Source organism: Papio anubis, chromosome 7 (genome assembly GCF_008728515.1).
Source record: "Papio anubis isolate 15944 chromosome 7, Panubis1.0, whole genome shotgun sequence".
In the NCBI taxonomy this organism is placed as follows: Eukaryota; Metazoa; Chordata; class Mammalia; order Primates; family Cercopithecidae; genus Papio; species Papio anubis.
The window spans coordinates 85325006-85344226 of NC_044982.1; the positions used below are offsets into that span (position 1 = coordinate 85325006).

Consider the following 19221-nt stretch of genomic DNA (forward strand, 5'->3'; position numbering starts at 1 on the left):
GTGGGTCTTCTCCTGTGACGTGCCATGGAAGTAGGGCCTGCACACCATTGCTGCTCAGTCCCCTAGATTCAGCCCCTTTCCTAGAGATATGTACAGGGGTCTAGCCTTCTTTTTTTTTTAGACACAGTCTCACTCTTGTCCCCCAAGCTGGAGTGCAATGGCTCACTGAAACCTCTGCCTCCCGGGTTCAAGCGATTCTCCTGCCTCAGCCTCCTGAGTAGCTGGGATTATAGGCACCTGCTACCACGCCCGGCTAATTTTTGTATTTTTAGTAGAGATGGGGTTTCACCATATTGGCCAGGCTGGCCTCGAACTCCTGACCTCAGGTGGTCTGCCCGCCTTGGCCTCCCAAAGTGCTGGGATTACAGACGTGAGGCACTGTATCCGGCCGGGTCTAGCCTTCTTGGACAGAGTTGCAGCTGCTTTTGTTTGGGAAGCCCAGATATCTGAAGCTCCTGGGGCTCCATGTGTGCCTGAGTGGCTGCTGTGCTGGGACTCCACATAGCTCTGAGTGTCAGACCACAGGCCCTGGTGGAGTGAGTTCACAAGAGGATCTCCTGACCTGAGGTTTGCCAAGATCTTTGAGAGAAGCATGAGTCCCCAGGATTGCTCACTCACTTACTCACCACTTCCCTGGGTGGGGGCAGCTCCCCTGGCTCCATGTTGCTCCCAGGTGGACAGTTGTCCTGCCTTCCTTTTCTCCATCCTCCCTGGGTCGAGTTGTTTTCTTGACGAGTCCTAACGCATGTACCTGGATGTTTCAGTTGAAGATGCTGTATTTACTTGCCCCTTCTTTTCTCCCAGTGGGAGCAACATGAACTAGCTGCTTATAGTCAGCCGTCTTGGCTAGCCCCGCTTCAAAGCTATTTTTAAAAAAATAAATCAGAAATAGCATCACTTATTTATCCAAATTAATGATATACCAAAATGATACAATCACGAATGTTTTGCACCTAGCAACATAGCCTCTAAATACAAAAAGCAAAAATGAACAGAACTTGAGGGAGAAATTTATAATCCAAAGTCATTGGAAGATTTTAATATTTTTCTATCTGAAATGGACTTGTTAAAAATTTGGTAGGGTAGAACATTTCATCTTTCAATTAAGAAGATATACCTTTACCTATTTTATATGTGTAACTGCATATACCTATATCAGAACTGAGTAGAGAGACCATGTGTTAAACCACAAATTTCAGAATTAATATCACAAGACCCTCTTCTCATGTTGCTATTCTGTCGGAGGCAAGTGTACTGTTTGCTTACTCTTTTTAGTAAATCCAAGTGTTTTTTTTTTTTTTCCAAGTTTGGCTGCTCTGCTAGAATCTCCTCTCCCTTTTGCAATAGGTTAGGTCTCAAGGCCATGGTGTTTCTATCCAGGAGCACCTGCAGCTATTTTCTCCTAAGGTCCTACAGAAGGGGTCCCCAACCCCTGGGCCACAGACTGGTACTGTAGAACCAGGCTACACAGCAGGAGGTGAGTGGTGGGTAAGCAAGTGAAGCTTCATCTGTATTTACGGCCATTCCACATCACCTCCATTACTGCCTGAGTTCTGCCTTCTGTCAGATCAGTGGCGACATTAGATTATCACAGGAGCTGGAACACTATTGCGAACTGTGCAGGCAAGGGATCTAGGTTGCATGCACCTTGCGAGAATCTAATTAATGCCTGATGATCTGAGGTGGAACAGTTTCATCCTGAAACTATCCCGCCACTTCCCTCCCTTTACCCCAGTCTGTGGAAAAATTGTCTTCCACGAAACCAGTCCCTGGTACCAAAAACATTGGAGGCTGCTGTCCTACAGCTCCCTGGACTTTGTAGTCTTCACAACTCCTCTCCTACTCAATTACTTATGAGTGATAAAGGTAAATTTTTATTCCTTCCAGAGGAGTCTACTGCAGCAGATATAAATTAAATTTTTTTCAATAGGTCATCATTGATTACTAATGGATTATCCTGTTATTATTTCCCTACAGAGAATTTTTGGCTAGTAAAATTTTATCTTCAGGTTTCACTTTGTTCTTTTTTCTATCTCTTCCAGTCTCAGAAATTCCCCATCCTCACTTTGGGAGAGGGGTTAATTTGATCTGTCGGTAATACTTTAATTCAAACTCATCTTCTTGATCTTTCTCACTTTTCTATAGCTATTATTTTTGTTCCCTGCTGGTCATTCCCCTCCGATAAGAAACAGTAAACTTTTTAGAGCAGTTATTCAAACTATTCTGAGGGGTCCTTGTGAGTTATACAGGGACTTTTTCATGTCCCACCTATGAGGAAGAAAAAAAATGGAAAGAGGCTCCTATTTCTGTTATTTTGCATAGACGGACGCCCTTTCCTTTTACCTGAGGAAAGACATGGCCTCTCAAAAATCTGAAAAATGCTGCCTTTTTAAAAAACCATGACCCTCACAGCATTTTAGGATTTCGTAATTAATCATGTAAAAATTACCAGCAAATAACTCTTAGATTTACATAGAAGTTAAAATCTAAAGAATGGTGTATATTTGGTTCCAAAAAACCATAGAAAGAACTTTTATTTTTAAAAAACAAATTCCTGGCTCTTGGCCTTGGATCATACTTTATGAATCACTGTCTTAGAAGACAAAAGCAAAATTCTGAGGTGACAGTTAAGAAGAAAGGGAACTTCAGTTGCTTGGACAACTGAAGTCTTGTAATTTAGGTGGCACAATGTCTAAAGATACCTTCATTTTATGTATTTAAGGAATAATATTTTTCATTCCTCTCATAGCTGGAGACCAAACTCCTTTTAAAACGGGTCTCTCACTGTATATCTATAACTCTCATCATAGAGACCCTTCTTAAAAGGAGTTTAATTTCCTGCTGTGAGAACAAATGCCTGGGGCCTGTGGATGAGGGAGGCATAGGGAAGAAGCTCTATGTATACCCTCCTCCCTGGGATAGCACAGTGAGAGCACACTTGGATATGAAGGGCAGGCAGCCAAGGAAAGCAGCCAGTGAGATTCCTTGAGCAACAGTGATCCCAAATAATTGTTCTTAAACAGTAGGCTGCCTTGCCCAAGGTTCACAGGAGAAGCTTGTTATACGTGCAGATTCCAGGTCCCAACCCACAGAAAATTTGATCCAATAGGTCTATAGCTTGGCCCCAAAGCCTGGTGATTCTGAATGAGACAGGAGGTCTCTGAACCTCACTCTAAGAAACACTAAACCATGGGGTACTTGCAGGAGCACACGGATCTTCCTGAGCCACATATATATGTCTTTTCCCGGCTTGCTAGACTTGTCTGTGTCCTGGGAAATCAGCCTGTGGGTAGGATGGTCATCCTGGACACGCTCTTCCCTCCAGAAGACATATCTGTGGTTAACAATTTCCAGGAATCTGGGTTACTACCTGATGATAATCTAACACCAGAGCATTTCCTCCTTCAAAGTTGCTTCAGATGGCCTTCAGCAAACCATGTAATTCTAGCAAAGCGCCTGGCTTGATGTCAGAGCTGCTGCTGTGGGGGTCAGAACACAAGTCTTCCATAGAAATACAACGAAGACAAAGCCAAACTCGTTGTGTTCATAGACTGAGTCTGGGGATCAGAGCCTGCCACTGGCTTTCGTCTCTCACGTTGTCAGAGGTGCGGGGCAGCCCCACTCCTTGCGAGCTCCTCACACTGATCTTGTGCTGGCGGGAGCCACCCCAGAGCCACCTTTTCCCCTGGCAGCCCAGCAGCTCACCACTGGGGAGGAGGATGCATTCACTGATTAAAGTTTAAAAGGCAGGTGAGGAAGTGGGACTAATTAGCCCCACGAAGGCCCATTAAAGTGTTTGAAAAGTTACTAGCATCTCTGAGAGTCTACCCATGAGGAAACAAGGGGCTGGGAAACTGGGAATGAGGGGAATAGATCCACACAGATCCCTGCAAATATGCCGAGCACTCGCCCCAAAACACTACTCCACCTTCACCCTAAACTTAACTCTTACGTGATTATCTGTATTTCCTCGACACTGGAAAACCAGGTTTTTCTTTTTTCTGTGCCAGTTACCCAATGTACATTTGTGCTGTAGATGAGAGCTGAGGACCTTCCTGCCCTTCAAGATTATAGTAAAGTTAGAGGCATGTTATGTGGTTCCCAAATATTTGGGAACTTTCTAGGTATCTTTCTGTTACTGATTTCCAATTTAAAAGCATATGGTCAGAGGATACATAGTGTTTGACTTGATACTTTTGAATTTATTGAGATTTACTTTAAGGCCCAGAACAGGACCCATCTTGGTGAATGTTCTATGTCCACTTGGAAGGAAACTATCTTCTGTTTTGTGGAGTGGAGTGTTCCATCTGTAACTGCCAATTAGGTCAAGTTGGTTGGTATTGTCGTCCAAGTCTTTCTAATCTGCTGTTAATCTCATCCAGAGTATGTTTTCATATCAGACATTGTAGGTTTCATCTACAGAAGTTTGTTTTCAATCTCTTTTTATGTCTTCTTGTCTTTACTTATTTTTTGTACATATGGAAGACAATTATAATAACTGTTTTAATGTGCTTCTGTACTAACTCTAACGTCTGTGTCATTTCTGGGTCAGTTTCAGTTGGTCGATTATTTTTCTTTTCATGGGTCATGTTTTCCTGTCTCTTTACAAATCTAAATAATCTTTTTTCCGATGCTAGAGATTGTGAATATTATCTTGTTGAGTGGTGGATATTTTTATAATCCTATAAGTGTCTTTGGTTCTGGAACGCAGTTAAAATTATTTGGCAACAGTCTGAGCCTTTTGGTCTTCCTTTCACGATTTGTTTGGCAGGTCCACAGCAGGGTCAGACTAGGGCTAATTATTCCGCAGTACTGAGGAAATAACTTCTGGAACACCCAAACCCCCATGAGTTATGAGCTTTTCCTGTCCAGCTGGTAGAACCGGCACTGTAATTGGCCCTCTGTAAGCACTGGGCAATGTTGCCTCTGGTATTTTCAGGTTGTTCCTTCCCTGTCCTTGGGTAGTTTCTCCATATGATGTACTCAACACTACTCTTTTTTTTTTTTAGACCAAAAAACATTTTTTTTTTTCATTAAAAAAAGTATTTAGAACACATAAAACAAGGCAACATTTATTCTTTTTTCTCATCTTCTGGTATGGGATCTGTTGGTGACTCCTCCACTGTTGCGCTGTTGCTCTCCGAGCCAGTGTTACTATCACTGGTTCCTTCCTCTGTCATACTGTCGATCCCCTCCTGCCCACTCTCCTTGTCTTAAGGAGTAGATGTGCCTTCTTCACCGTTCTGTTGGCTCTCTGTCATTTCTTCAAGGTATGTCTCCTCTGTCTCCATTGGAATGTTGGAGAAACATGCCCCTGTTTCTCCACCTTGTTGGAATGGAATCATTCCTGCTGATAGTTGACCTTTTTATTTATTAGGAGAATTCAGCTAAACGTATTATGTAGAAATGATTGACCAGTTAATCGTTACATATAACATGTGGATTATGGTCTGAGTACCTTTAGGAACCTCATTCACACTAGGAAGGGGCACTCTGTTGGAGAATTTTAGTGTTTGAAGAGAACTTGGTATAAAGTAAAAATGTAGCCAGTTAAACTGTGGAGTAAAAGAACATAGACGTACCTGACCAGACAAAAGCTTTCCAAATGTTAGGAGACAGGAAGTAAATAAAGTAGAAAACTTAGAGGCGCTTAGCTTGGTCTGCTGCCTCCTCCCTTTCCTCCTGCCTTTTCCGGGCCTGTTCCTCTGCCTGTGCAATCTCAGCTGCAATTTTCTCCATATCCACTTCTACCTTCAGATCGCACAACCTTTTAAGTTATTGCTAAATGAATCTGTGCGTTCCAGGAATTTCCTCCTCTTCCCCTGGTATTGTTCCTCTATTAGAAGAAGTTCAGCTTCTAGTTTTCACTGATGAACCATTAAGGACTGGATCTGTCGTTTGAGGACCTGCATTCTAGCAGTTGTGACAACTGACCAAATGTCTAGCACCACACTGTCACTAAGGATTTCATTGAGGAGGCTGTGGTTTCTCTGGAAACAGGCAGTGGCTGTATGCGTCATTGAAAAGCCATCATTCATAATCACCTGGATCTTCAGCAGCCTGAATGCTCATGTAAGGTTCTCCTTTCTCTATGCGAGACCGTCTCTGTTGACTTTCTTCCTCTAAAGCAGCTTCTGCGCAACTTTTTGCATTTATGTAAGCAAGGTACACGGGGGAATTATGACAGGCCTTCATAGATTCATTGTACTCTATCTTTTCTGCTTTGTATTCGTTTAAATATTCTTGTTTTTCTTCATCAGTGAGATCTCGCCACGTGCCACCAATCATCTTGCCAATCTCCCACAACTTGAGGTCAGGGTTGGAAGCCGTGACTTGGTCCCAGACCTTTCTGCTGTACCTCATGTAGGATATCGGCAGCTTCTCTGGTGGCTTTGGTGGCTTTGGAATCATAATACCAGAGGATGCCTGACCCGGCTGTTGGCACCCGGGTTCGCTCCCAGCCTGTAGTTGTTGTGGGCGAGATGACTGTATGGACTGTATCGCACAAACGCTGGTGTGCTGGGCATTTGTTTTGCAGGAGCTGGGGTGGGAGGTGGGGCATAAGGTGGTCTTTTTGACATTTTAGAAGATTAAATTCTCAGTTCCTAAGAATGAATCTGAGACACTGCAGGCAGAAAAAGCGCCCGCAGCTCCGGCTTCGCTTCCCTTTGTCCTCTCATCACTACTCTTATGAATACTTGAGAGACAGCCCTCTGGGGTTCTCCCTTTATGGAAATTTCTCTGTCTAGTACTCTGTCATAGGAACATTGGCCCCATAGATCTTTCCAAAGTACCAGCTCCTTCTCAAGTCAGAGTGTCCTCCAGGATCCTTCTCAGTCCGCCCTCTCTGCCTTGTGGTCTGGAAACTCTCCAAAGGCGGTAAGCTGGGGCAACTGTTGTGTTCACCTCATTTGTTTCCCACCTTTTGGGGTCATTGTCTTTCATTGTGTCATGTCTGATATCTCAAAAACTGTTTTATGTATTTTTAAGTTATTTTCTTTTTAATTTTTGATGTGGTTTTAGGTCGGGAGGTAAATTTGGTCCCCATGACTCCGTCTTGGCTGGAAGTTAAAGTCTCCTGTGGGTAAATTCGATTATAAGATTTCTCTTTTCTTCTCTTTCTCTTTATCATTTTTCTCCCTTCACTCCTCTTTTTCTGTTTTCTCTTCCAGGCCTTCTTAAGAAACCCAAACAGAGGCCGGGCGCAGTGGCTCATGCCTGTAATCCCAGCACTTTGGGAGGCCAAGGTGGGCGGATCACCTGAAGTTAGGAGTTCAAGACCAGCCTGGCCAACATGGTGAAACCCCGTCTCTACTAAAAATACAAAAATTAGCCGGGCGTGGTGGCACATGCTTGTAATCCCAGCTACTCAGGAGGCTGAGGCAGGAGAATCACTTGAGCCTGGGAAGTAGAGGTTGCAGTGAGCTGAGATCGTGCCACTGCACTCCAGTCTGGCTGACAGAGCAAGACTCTGCCTCAAAACAAAAAAAAAAAAAAGAAAAAAAAAGTGAGAAAAAAAAAAAAAAAAAGAAAGAAACCCAAACACAAATATTTTTCCTTATCTCACTTCGGGCTTTTTTTTTTTTGTTTAAGTTCAGTTCCTACCTATATTCATGCCCTTTTGGCTACATCTTCAACTCCAAGTTTATATAAACTCAAGAATAATGATAGCTAATATTTACTATGATCAACTGTGATCTATTATGCTAAATCTTTCGCAAACATGGCGATTCTTCTGACTGACACTCTTGTGGCTAACAGTTCTTCACAATCCTATGCATACACGCCATTGCCACCATCAAGAGATAGAGTCTATTTTCTTTCCCCCTTGCATCTGTGCTGCCCATTTGACTTTCTTTGACCAGTAGAATGCAGCGCAAGTGACACTGGTGACTTCTGTAGATGAAAATTACAATGTCTGATGTGAAAACGCACACTGGATGAGATTAACAGCAGATTTAGAAAGGATGTAGTAGACTTCAACAACAATATCCACCAATTTGACCTAATTGGTTGTTATAGAGCTAATTGGAAAGTTATAGATAAAACATTCCACTCAACATTTCAAGTTGAAATAGAACATTCAAGTGGACATAGAACATTCACCAAGACAGATCATATTCTGGGCCTTAAAATAAGTCTCAATAAATTTGAAAGTATCAAGTCATACAAAGTGTATTCTCTGACCACATGCTATTAAATTAAAAATGAATAACAGAAAATCCCTAGAAAATTCCCAAATATTTGGAAACTACATAAGATGCCTCTGATTTTATTATAATCTTGAAGAGTTCCAGAGTCCAGCCTTAAGATGCCTGGAAGCTTCTATATCTCTCTTTGAGCCCTGAGCCACCATGTGATGAAAAGTCTGATAATTCTGCTGAAGATACTATGAAGGGAAAGGTCTAGCTTGCCTCCAGCTATTCCAGCCCCTCACGCTGAAGCATGTGAGTGAAGCCATACTGAACCATCCAGCCCTAATTGAGGCTCTAGATGACTGTAGCCGCATGAATAAATTCAGGTGACATCAGCAGTCTAACCACTCAGCTGAGCCCAGCCAAGATTACAGATATTTGAGCAAATATGTGATTGGTTTAAAACGTTAAGTTTTAGGGTACTTTGTTAAGCAGTAATAAGAAATATTTATTGTGGGGATCATTACATATGTTGTCTTATTAAATTCAGTCTTAGCAGGTATGTGAGGCAGGTACTATTATCGTCCACATTTTACAGGTGTGAAAACTGAGTATTAGCAAAGTTAATAAACTTTCTAGATGTTACCTAGCTAACAAATTCTTAAGCAGGGATTTGACAACAAGTTGTCCGATTTCAAAACTGTACTGTACATTAAAGTTATAATGGTATTCCATATGTACAAAAAATGTAAAGACAGGAAGATATAAAAAGAGACTGAAAACAAACTTCTGTAGATGAAACCTACAATGTCTGATATGAAAACATACTCTGGATGAGATTAACAGCAGATTAGAAAGACTTGGACGACAATACCAACCAACTTGACCTAATTGGCAGTTACAGATGGAACACTCCACTCGACAAAACAGAAGATAGTTTCCTTCCAAGTGGACATAGAACATTCACCAAGATGGGTCCTGTTCTGGGCCTTAAAGTAAATCTCAATAAATTCAAAAGTATCAAGTCATACACAATGTATTTTCTGACTATATACTTTTACATTGGAAATCAATAACAGAAAGATACCTAGAAAGTTCCCAAATATTTGGGAACCACATAACATGCCTCTAACTTTACTATAATCTTGAAGGGCAGGAAGGTCCTCAGCTCTCATCTACAGCACAAATGTACATTGGGTAACTGGCACAGAAAAAAGAAAAACCTGGTTTTCCAGTGTCGAGGAAATACAGATAATCACGTAAGAGTTAAGTTTAGGGTGAAGGTGGAGTAGTGTTTTGGGGCGAGTGCTCAGCATATTTGCAGGGATCTGTGTGGATCTATTCCCCTCATTCCCAGTTTCCCAGCCCCTTGTTTCCTCATGGGTAGACTCTCAGAGATGCTAGTAACTTTTCAAACACTTTAATGGGCCTTCGTGGGGCTAATTAGTCCCACTTCCTCACCTGCCTTTTAAACTTTAATCAGTGAATGCATCCTCCTCCCCAGTGGTGAGCTGCTGGGCTGCCAGGGGAAAAGGTGGCTCTGGGGTGGCTCCCGCCAGCACAAGATCAGTGTGAGGAGCTCGCAAGGAGTGGGGCTGCCCCGCACCTCTGACAACGTGAGAGACGAAAGCCAGTGGCAGGCTCTGATCCCCAGACTCAGTCTATGAACACAACGAGTTTGGCTTTGTCTTCGTTGTATTTCTATGGACGACTTGTGTTCTGACCCCCACAGCAGCAGCTCTGACATTAAGCCAGGTGCTTTGCTAGAATTACATGGTTTGCTGAAGGCCATCTGAAGCAACTTTGAAGGAGGAAATGCTCTGGTGTTAGATCATCATCAGGTAGTAACCCAGATTTCTGGAAATTGTTAACCACAGATAAGTCTTCTGGAGGGAAGGGCATGTCCAGGATGACCATCCTACCCACAGGCTGATTTCCCAGGACACAGACACAAGTCTAGCAAGTTGGAAGTAGACATGTATGTGGCTCAGGAAACATCCGTGTGCTCCTGGGCACCCCATGGTTTGTTTCTTAGAGTGAGGTTCAGAGACCTCCTGTCTCAGTCAGAATCACTCAGACTTTGGGGCCAAGCCATAGACTTATTGGATGAAATTTTCTGTGGGCTGGGACCCAAGAACCCTGCACATATAACAAGCTTTCTTCCTGTATTTTGGGCAAGGCAGCCTACTGTTTAAGAACAATTGTTTGGGATCACTGCTGCTCAAGGGAGTCTCACTGGCTGCTCTCCTGGTATATCCATGTGCTCTCACTGTGGTATCCCAGGGAGGAGGGTATACATAGAGCTTCTTCCCTATGCCTCCCTCATCCACAGGCCCCAGGCATTTGCTCTCACTCTTATGCACTCCACTCCATAATCCATTCCGATATGATAAGATCACCTTCAAGTTTTCCTCCTACATTTCATTCACAGGTACAAACTACAGCCAATAGAAATAGTGGTAATTGCAGCATCCTTTGAACAACTGTCAGAGATGCCCATTTCTCCATAATCCTTTCCCTGAGTCACTCTAAATTCTGAGGAATTTTGAATTTAGTGCAGATTGGAGAAGAGAGATGAAAGAGGAAAGGGGAGCAGAAGAGGGAGAGAGTGGGTTTAAAGCAAGTGATAAATCTGGAGGCTCTGACCAGCTATCCACTGTATTACCCACCACCCTACCCCATCCCATCCCACCACTCCATTCCAGTGTATACTTCCTGCCTCATCCACACTGTCCTGAGCGTTGCACACATTCCTGTTTTTCTCTTCTTTTGTTCTTTTAATCAGAGAGATACTTGCAGACCTGTTACCTAAATTGAAACAGCCCACCAAAGAAAGAAGATGGGAAGCTGGGTCTCAAAATTCTACTCCACTCTTAATGACCACCTTTCTATTTTTTAAAGTGCCCGCAAATTATTTCCACTCTGGAAATTTTACAGTCATTTATCTGAATTCCTCTAATTTGCCTTGAAGTCGAATTGGCCTTTGTCACCAATGGCGCCAAAGACATTTGCAACCCAAATCTAGGGCTGCCCACATTCTACAATAGTGGGATTTATTATACAATGACAGCTGTTAGATTAAGGATAGCTGAATGTTACATCTAAGTGACTTGAAATGAGTCACATAATTGCATTCCACGTGCTCTAAAAGCAATTGCTAACGTTTTGTGTTCAAATTTGCACTTATATTTTGTGTCTCAATTTTATTAGGGCATGTTACCTCTTTGGGCATTTCTAAAAGCTTTTTTCTAGTCACTAGTCACAGTATTCTATCAACACAAATAGTGCCTCATTCCCTGCCTGACAACTAAATTTAGTTATACATATGTCCAGAATCTTCTCCTGCCCAGATAGTTTGATGATTCTGGAAATTATGCCATTGGAATTAGTCAGAATCTTTGCCTGCTCAATCCAGCTGTTTCCTCTCCCAAATTCTTCCAACACTTTTCACAGGTGTGTTATTCACTTACTCTCCTCAGGGCAGGAGGAGGCAGCTCACTTTTGACCTTTTTTGTCTTACTCAGCCACATCTGTTGGCTTCAAAGTCTTTGTAACTGAGAGTCTTCACCCAAGAGCACGGGGTGCTTAACTGGCTCAGCATCCAGAGGTAACTTGGGAAGACATGTGGTAGAGGAGCCAATGGGGCAGAGGAGAGCGTGGTGTTTAGGTGATGCATTCACAGCCTTATTCACTCTCTAAATAGAAAAGACATTTTCACAAAGCCTCACTCACTTCGTTCCTTCCCTGCTGGCCACAACATCCCCTGAGTCCAGGGTAATTTTGTTGTCTGGAAATGATGGGCAGCTTTGTGGATGATGAGAAGACTCTCCCGTTGATGGAGGATCCCACATGCAGTCTTATACCACCTTCACCCCTCCAAACTCTCAGCCCTTGTTACCTTAAGTACTAACGTTATTGCCTGGCTAGTGCTGATTTCACAGAGCCAATTTTATAGCTGACCCAATGAGCCATCTACAGCCTCTCTGAAGGCCTGTTTAGTAACGCTTGCATAGCACGTATGTCTCTGTCGATACTGTTAGGTGGTAGGTTGCTTGCTAAGCTTTGTTGTGGGTTCATCTTATTTATCATGTTTATTTAGGTTTTGGGTCTATTTTCTTAGTGAGAATGCTCATAGCTAACCTTCTTTGAACTTCCTCAAAGTGCTGGAATTTGTTCAAGTTCTCTGCATGAAATAACTCATTGAATTTTTATAATAATCTTTACAGACAGGTGCTATTATCCTTATTTCACAGATGGAAAAATGGAAACTCAGAAAGGTAAAGTAACATTCCTGAGATTACACAGCTAGTTAATGGCAAAGTCCCAACTTTGAACCTTGGCAGTCTGACACTGCAGTATGTGTGGCTTAAACACAAAATATACTGTCTATAGAATATAAGCTTCCCGAGGTCAGGCACTCTTGAAATCCTGATAGGGAGAACACAGAGCTTAGCATATGGAAAACTATGAATATATACTTGGTAAGTGACTGTTTCATTACTTAGAATTTTTAAGATCCTCGAGACCAATTGTGGATATTTCTCTTATATTTTCCACTGCTGCTCAAGTAATGCTTACCAACTAGCCAACCAACCAAGGAGAGAAGACCCTTTCTATGACAGAGTTTCATCTACAAAACCAAATGCCCTCAATAAGACTCATCTTCAGAAGGCTGTCCTTAGGCAGAATTAAACTCAGTGAGAGCCCCAGGTGTTCAATCTAATTTATGGTGGTGCCTTCTTTCTCCACCACAGAGCACTGGAGAAGCATGAAAGGGGCAAACCTGAGCCAAGGGATTGAGTTTGAGCTCTTGGGCCTCACCACTGACCCCCGGCTCCAGAAGCTGCTCTTCGTGGTGTTCCTGGGCATGTACACCGCCACTCTGCTGGGCAACCTGGTCATGTTCCTCCTGATCCATGTGAGTGCCACCCTGCACACACCCATGTACTCCCTCCTGAAGAGCCTCTCCTTCTTGGATTTCTGCTACTCCTCCACAGTTGTGCCCCAGACCCTGGTGAACTTCTTAGCCAAGAGGAAAGTGATCTCCTATTTTGGCTGCATGACTCAGATGTTCTTCTATGCGGGTTTTGCCACTAGTGAGTGCTATCTCATCGCTGCCATGGCCTATGACCGCTATGCTGCTATTTGTAAGCCCCTGCTCTATCCAACTGTCGTGTCTCCTGAGGTCTGTGCCTTGCTGATTGTGGGCTCCTACAGTGCAGGATTCCTCAATTCTCTTATCCACACTAGCTGTATCTTTAGTCTGAAATTCTGCGGTGCTTATGTGGTCACTCACTTCTTCTGTGATGGACCACCCATCCTGTCCCTGTCTTGTGTAGACACCTCACTGTGTGAGATCCTGCTCTTCATTTTTGCTGGTTTCAACCTTTTGAGCTGCACCCTCACAATCTTGATCTCCTACTTCTTAATTCTGAACACCATCCTGAGAATGAGCTCAGCCCAGGGCAGGTTTAAGGCATTTTCCACCTGTGCATCCCACCTCACTGCTGTCTGCCTCTTCTTTGGCACAACACTTTTTATGTACCTGCGCCCCAGGTCCAGCTACTCACTGACCCAGGACCGCACAGTTGCTGTGATCTACACAGTGGTTATCCCAATGCTGAACCCCCTCATCTACTCTTTGAGAAACAAGGACGTGAAGGAGGCTTTAATAAAGGTTTGGGGTAGGAAAACAATGGAATGATTTCTCAATGCATTACCACACATCTTTAGGAAGCCGAGGGAACTTTTACCTTAGGTGGTGTCACCCTGAGCACATTCCCATGCCTGCCCCTGTGAATATTGGGCATGCCTTCTGGTCTGCAGGTGCTTCTGCATCTACCTGCCACAGAAGAACTGATGGTGTCCTAGAGACTAAGAAGCGAGAAGGGTGTGTCTGCTTGTTGCATAATTCAACCTGTTGGCAAGATTTATTTATCCATGTTGAGACACTTCATTCATTTTTCCCAGTTTGTGTATTTCCTTTCATTTCCCTCCTTCCCTTCCTCCCTCCCTCCCTCCCTCTCTTCCTTCCTTCCTTCCTTCTTTCTTTCTTTCCTTCCTTCCTTTCTCTCTCTCTCTCTTTCTCTCTCTCTCTCTTTCCCTCTCTCTCTCTCTCTCCCTGCCCCCCAGGCTGGAGCACAGTGGTATGAACATTGCTCAGTGCAGCCTCAACCTCCTGGCCTCAAGTGATCCTCCTGCCTCAGCCTCCTGAGTAGCTGGGACTACAGGTGCATGCCACCATACCTGGCTAAATTCCTGTTAGGGAGAACACAGAGCTGAGCATATGGAAAATTATGAATATATACTTGGTGAGTGACTGTTTCATTACTTAGAATTTTTAAGATCCCCAAGACCAAATTGTGGATATTGCTCTTATATTTTCCGTTGCTGCTCAAGTAATGCTTATCAACTAACCAACCAGTCAACCAAGGAGATAAGACCCTCTCTATGACAGAATTTCATCTACAAAGCCAAATGCCCTCAATAAGACTCATCTTCAGAAGGCTGTTTTTAATTTTTGTAGAGATGGGGTCTCCCTGTGTTGCCCAGGCTGGTCTTGCACTCGTGAGCTCAAGTGATCCTCCTACCTTGGCCTCATCTGGGGCATTTATGAAAAATCTACACCCAGCATTATATTTACTAGTGAAATACTGCTTTCCCCTTAAGATCTGAAGCAAGGCAAGATGTATTCTATTGCCATCTCTGTTTAACGTTGTTCTGAAGGTTATAGCAAGTACATTAAAACAAACAAACAAAGCATCTGGATTGGAAAGGGAGAAGAAAAATTGTGTTTATTTGTAGATAGCATGATCCTGAATATAGAAAGTTCCAAGTAATCTATTAAAAAACTCCACTAGAACTAATAACCAAGTTCAGTAAAATTATAGGATACAAAAATATAGAAAAATTAATTATATTTTTATATATTGTTAAGAAACAATCCAAAAATGAAATTAACAAAACAATTCTTTCACAATAGTGTCCCCCCAAAATTAAATATTTAGGAAAAGCTCGACAAAATAAATTCAAGACTCATATACTGGAAATTATAAAACATTACTGAGAAAAGTTAGAGAAGACCTAAATAAATGGAGAGAACTTCAATGTTCATGGATTGGAATAATCAATATCATTAACATGGCAATACATCCCAAACTGTTGTGTAGATTCAATATAATCCTTAGGAAAATCTCAGAGGCTGTATCTTAAAAATTTGACTAGTTGGTCCTAAGATGTATATGCAAATACAAATAAACCAGAATACCTAAACCATTTTAAAAAGAAGGACAGGTTGGGCTTGGTGGCTCACACTTGTAATCCTAGAACTTTGTGAGGCCAAGACAGGCAGATTGCTTGAGGCTAGGAGCTCAAGACAAACCTGGGCAAGATGGGAAAAAAACCCGTCTCTACTGAAAATACAAAAATTAGCTGGTAGTGGTGGTGCACGCCTTTAATCCCAGCTACTCAGGAGGCTCAGGTGGGAGGATCGCTTGAGCCTGGGAAGTTGAGGCCTCAGTGAGCAGTGATTGTGCCATTGGACTCCAGCCTGGACAACAGGGCAAGACCCTGTCTTAAAAATAAAAATTTAAGAAAAGGGACAAAGTTGGAGGAATACAGACCAAATTTTAAAACTTTCCATAAAGCTATAATTATCAAAATAATGGGGGGAGTGGCATAAGGATGAGTATTTAGGTTAATGGAATATAATTGAGAATCAAGAAATAATCCCTTGGATTACGCTCAATTGACTTTTATCTGAAAAAAAAATCTGACAAAAAATATAAAAGAGCTGTATATTTAAAACAACAAAATACTGTTTAAAGATATGGAACACCTAAATAAATGAAGATATATACCAAGTTTGTTGGTTACAAAATTTAATATTGTTAAGATGTAAATATTCCCCAAATTGGTCTTGAGATTCAATTCTATCCCAATGAAAATCCCACCAGGCTTTGTATAGATACTGACAAATCGATTCTAAAATTTATATGGAAATGCAAAGACTTAGAGTAACCAAAGCAACTTTGAAAAAGAACAAAGTTGAAAGTCTGACTACCTGATTTCAAGAATTATATGGCTACAGTAATCAAGACAGTGTGGTATTGCTGTAAAAATAGATCAGTGGAACAGAATAGAGAGACCACAATTAGACCACAAACGAATATGTGGACAGCTGATTTTCAACAAAGGTGCCAAGGCAATTTAACGGGGAAAGAATAGTCTTTTCGACAAGTGGCGTAGGAATATTTAGTTATCCATATGTATAAAAATCAACTTTTATTCATACATCACACCAAATAAGAACAATTATGAATGGATCGTAGACCTAACTGTAAGACCTAAAACTATACAACTTCTAAAAAAGAAAACACAGGAGAAACCCTTTGTGACCTTGAGGTAGCCAAATATTTCTGAGATATGACACAAAAAGCATGATATATAAAAGAACAAATTAATAAATTGAACCTCATTCAAACTAAAATACATCAAAAGAGACTTACACTAGTAAAAAGGCCAAGTGCAGCGGTGTGTGTTTGTAGTCCTCACTATGAGAGGTTTAGGCAAGAGGATCACTTGGGCCCAGGATTTCAAGGAGGCTGCAGTATGATGATCTCACGTGTGGATAGACACTGCACTTCAGCCCGGGCAACATAATGAGACCCCGTCTCTGAAAACATATATGTACACACACATACACATACACACACACAAAACAAGCCACAGGTTATAAGAAAATATTTTCAATTGTATATGTGATAAAGCACTTGCATCCTGAATACATAGAAAACTCCCTAAGCTCTATAAAAACATCTCAGTAAGAAAAGAGGCAAAAGATTTGAACAGCCACTTCACCAAAGAAGATACACAGAAGGCAAAAAAGCACATGAAAAGATGTTTAACATCATAAGGAAATGCAGATTAAAATGCAAGTTAAATTAACATGCAACGAGATAACAAAACACCTAAAAATAGGTAAAATGAACAAGATTGACTATAGCAAGTGTTGGTGAGGATGTGAAGCAACTGGAACTCTAATACACTGCTGATGGGAATGTGAAATGGTAAAACCACATTGGAAAACAGTTCGGTGGTTTCACAAAATGTTCGATAGATAACTACCATATTAAACAACTATTCCATTCATTATATTCTACCAAGAGAAATAAAAGCATATGATATATATGCTTTATGATATATGCTTTTATTTCTCTTGGTGGAATATAATAAATGGAATAGTTGTTGTATATGGTAGACTATACAAAAGATTTGTGTTCAAACGTTCTTAGTAGCTCTGTTTGGGATACTCTAAAACGAGAGATAACCCAAATGTCCATTAACAGGTAAATGAGGGGAAAAACCCCCAGTCCCTACAAGGCAATACTACTCAGCAATAAAATGAATGAATTAATATTTACATGTTATAACACAGAAGAATCTCAAAATATGCCAAATAAAAGAAAACAGACAAAATGTATGTATTGTACATTTCCATCTGTATACAATTCTAGAAGATGCAAAATAATCTGTAATAACAGAAGAACAACAGGTCAGGAGATGGTGATGGAAGCTGAAGAGACATGAGGGAAAGCAGGGAAGATTACAAAGGGACACAAGAAACTGTAGGAGATGACGAATGTGTTTATTATCATGATAGTGGTGACGGTTTCGTGGATATATATGTGTCAAAACTTAACCAAATTTTACACTCTAAATATTTGTGTTTATTGTATGGCAATTATACATCAATCTAGATGTCAAAATAGGGCCACAAACTCTATTCTGTTTCTTTCAGTAAGAGATGGATTTTAATTCTCTTTCCCCTGAGTCTAGGTTCGCCTTATTGTCTGGTCTGACCATTAGAATGTAGCAGATATTAGGACTTCTGAGCTTAGGTCATAAGAGGCCTTGCACCTTTGGCACAGCTGTCTGGGAACACTCTCTGGGATCCCTGAGCTGCCACATAAGAAGTTTGGCTACCTTGAGGCTGTGATGCTAGAGAGGCCACGTGTAGACACTCCAGTTGAAGCTCCCAGCTGAGCCCAGCCTTCGCCATCAAAGTGCCAGATGTATGAATGACCAGCTCAGACCAGCCCAGATGCCAGCTGAATACCACAGAGTAACCTTTGTTACTGTCATGTGGAAAAAAATATCACCCCAGTTGAGCCCTGTTTGAATTCCTGACTTCTGAAATTGTGAGATGTATTGTAATAAAATACCTGTTGTTGAAAGTCATTGGAAAGTTTTGGAGCAGTTTATTACGCAGCAGTAGATAACAAAAAATGAATTAGTCACTTGGAAGTCAGGAGTGCTTTTGTAACAAAAACATGTGACATTGACATTGGTACTGGGCAGTGGGCAGAAACTGGAAGGGCCATGAAGAGACTGATAGTGAAAGCTTGAAGGACAATGAGGAGAATGTTATTGGAGCTGGAGAAGATATGACACATTATGTGGTGATAAGAAGTTTTGTGAAACTGTTGATTTTGGCAACATCAAAAATAGAATGTACCTAATGTATCTAATGAACTGGTAGATCTGACAAAGGAGATTTTCAAGCAGAACGTTTAAGGTGCCAAATGGTTTATTTGGCTGCATATACTAAGAGATACAGCTACATCAGATTCACACTCGAGATATGGCTACACTAGAAATATGGCTAAAAAAAGATGAAATAAAAAAGAAACTGTTCAGTATGCAAAATTTAAAGGGAATATAAAGTAACCAGGGCTTGCTAGGATTAAAACTAAAACTGGGCCAGGTGTGAAAGCTCATGCCTATAATCTCAACACTTTGGGAGGCCAAGGTCAGAGGATTGCTTGAGGCCAGGATTTCAAGACCAGCCTGAGCAACATAGTGAGACTCCATTTCTACCAAAAAAATTTTTAATTGAAAAAAATCCAAAAGTAGTTTCTCTTTCCCATCTTATTCAGATGGCAAAATGTTCTCAAACGAAAAACAAAAACAAGCAAAAATAAAGACCTCAGAGTAAAGATCATCTTAAGGGTGTTGCTGAGAGGCCCTTTATTAAGACTTTCATGGCCGGGCGCGGTGGCTCAAGCCTGTAATCCCAGCACTTTGG

General features: G+C 41.6%; 1 protein-coding gene and 1 pseudogene across 1 annotated transcript; one reads left to right on the forward strand and one right to left on the reverse strand.

The window, feature by feature from the left end:
* Window positions 1–289: 289 nt before the first annotated feature.
* On the reverse strand, window positions 290–7267 carry LOC101021498 (annotated as a pseudogene).
* A 4575-nt stretch (window positions 7268–11842) lies between these two features.
* LOC101021137 (olfactory receptor 5AU1) lies at window positions 11843–14079 on the forward strand. The gene has a single exon (XM_003901529.4). The coding sequence runs from the start codon at window positions 12862–12864 to the stop codon at window positions 13837–13839; it is 978 nt and encodes a 325-aa protein (XP_003901578.3). The 5' UTR covers window positions 11843–12861; the 3' UTR covers window positions 13840–14079.
* Window positions 14080–19221: the final 5142 nt, after the last annotated feature.

What these genes read in the sequence shown, in the direction of transcription:
- LOC101021137 (XM_003901529.4), top strand. Translation starts at nt 12,862, where the DNA reads ATGGTGGTGCCTTCTTTCTCCACCACAGAGCACTGGAGAAGCATGAAA.